The 1,762-nt window shown below is 40.7% G+C and overlaps 1 protein-coding gene across 1 annotated transcript in view; it reads left to right on the top strand.

The window, feature by feature from the left end:
- Positions 1-1,111: 1,111 nt before the first annotated feature.
- The window catches only part of LOC106524019 (EH domain-binding protein 1-like protein 1), a gene marked incomplete at both ends in the record, with an annotated part of 40,648 nt that continues 39,997 nt past the window's right edge, over positions 1,112-1,762 (top strand). The window contains 1 exon segment of the mRNA XM_014017645.1: positions 1,112-1,220. Coding sequence (XP_013873099.1) covers positions 1,117-1,220 — 104 coding nt within the window.

Genomic DNA, 1,762 nt, shown 5'->3' with positions numbered 1-1,762 from the left:
GCTAAAAATAGCAAAGTCCTGACTAAAAGCTAAAAATAGCAAAGTCCTGACTAAAAGCTAAAAATAGCTAAATGCTAGCTAAAACATAAAAGTGATAAGCAAAATGCTTGTTGAACGCCAATAACTAAAAGGTAGGCTATTATAGGCTATTAAAGCTAAATGTGGCAAAAGACCAGCTGAAAGCTAAAAATGAATGCAATAGCTAAAATTGGCAGAAGGCTTGTTCAGAGTGAAAACTAAGAAGAAAAAAAAAGACTAAATTCAAAATTAAGTGAATTCAAGTTTAAAGTAGCAGCTGAAGCTAAAACCCAAAAGTATAAAATGGTAAAAGTGTGATAATGCTAATGGTAAAAAGAACAAAATGAAGCAGTTTTTCAAAAAGAACAGTGGTTTTGAAAGAACTGAACAGTAAAAACAATAAAGTTAAATATGTTGAACAAGAGCTACAAGCACAAAGTGTTCAGAAAACTAGAAAACAACTTGTAAATAATAAAAGAAAACAGTAAAACAATGTGCTGACTCAATTGATAATTAAGTCAAACAGCTTGATAAGGTTGTTCCAGTGATGCAGTCAGGATCAAAGTCTGCAGCTGGGACTGCCACAGTGCAGGCAGAGAAAACACTTTGCATCAGTCTGTCTTTGCATATCCTCTGTCTGTCTGTCTGTCTGTCTGTCTGTCTGTCTGTCTGTCTGTCTGTCTGTCTGTCTGTCTGTCTGTCTGCCTGCCTGCCTGTCTGTCAGTGAAGGAAAGAGGCAGGGCTGACTGAAGAGGAAGCAGATCAGAGTTACAACAACTCAGAGTTGAGTAAGAGCTGCTGTTTCCATGTGGAGTCCAGCCAGGGGCTGCTGAAGCTTCAGCTTCTCACCGAGCCGCTGTTTACTGTCCAGGAGGAAGTACAGGTTCGGAACTGTTTCATTTTTTTTAGTGCGTGATGTTTTCTTCACTGCTTCCAGTAAATTGCAAATGAGCGCAAGTCGCAGCTTGTGTCTCATCAGCAGCAGCAGCAGCAGCGACGGCAGAGGAAGAGGAGGAAAACCTTATAAGGAGCAGAAAAGTCGGACTCGTTCGTTTATTTATTTCATTCTTCTGCACGTGAAGTTCAGCAGCAGAAGTCATGACGTCGGTGTGGAAAAGACTGCAGCGAGTTGGCAAAAAGGCTTCAAAGTTTCAATTCGTCGCTTCGTATCAGGAGCTTGTGTTGGAGTGCACCAAGAAATGGTGAGTGAAGCTGTTTCTGTGCGAAATTAAAGAGTTTATTGTTGTAGTTTATTACACTTTCTGTTGTTATTAGCGATTATAAGACTGTTGAAGAAGGGGTCACTTTGGTGCGCGTGTTGTGGGCAGGGCCGGATTAACACTTCGCTGTACCCTGGGCAACAATATTCAAGGGCCCCATCATYACGACCCCAGGATTACCATAGTCTGGTAAATACAGGGTAAATTATTGCAATGTATRKTAAATATACTCAATACCTCAAATTCTAAGTGTATTTTGATGTACAAATGCTATAGAACTACAAATACACTACACTGTCATCTTGTCAATGACACTCCTTCACATGATGCTATGAAAACAAAACACATCAGTATAATCTGGTAAACATGAACCACTACACTGAGATCAGGGAAGTGTCCTCCATTTACACAAAAGCAACACTTGCCATTATACAACCCTCTCAGTCACCTGACCCGCCTCATGAGGACTGACCAATGAGGAGGAGATCTCAACTCTCGTTCACAGTGACAGGCAGCCTCTCTGT

The sequence above is a fragment of the Austrofundulus limnaeus genome, unplaced genomic scaffold (assembly GCF_001266775.1).
Source record: "Austrofundulus limnaeus strain Quisiro unplaced genomic scaffold, Austrofundulus_limnaeus-1.0 Scaffold174, whole genome shotgun sequence".
Classification (NCBI taxonomy): Eukaryota; Metazoa; Chordata; class Actinopteri; order Cyprinodontiformes; family Rivulidae; genus Austrofundulus; species Austrofundulus limnaeus.
Note: the sequence above shows the minus strand (reverse complement) of the source record. Positions and strands in the feature narration are given on the sequence as shown.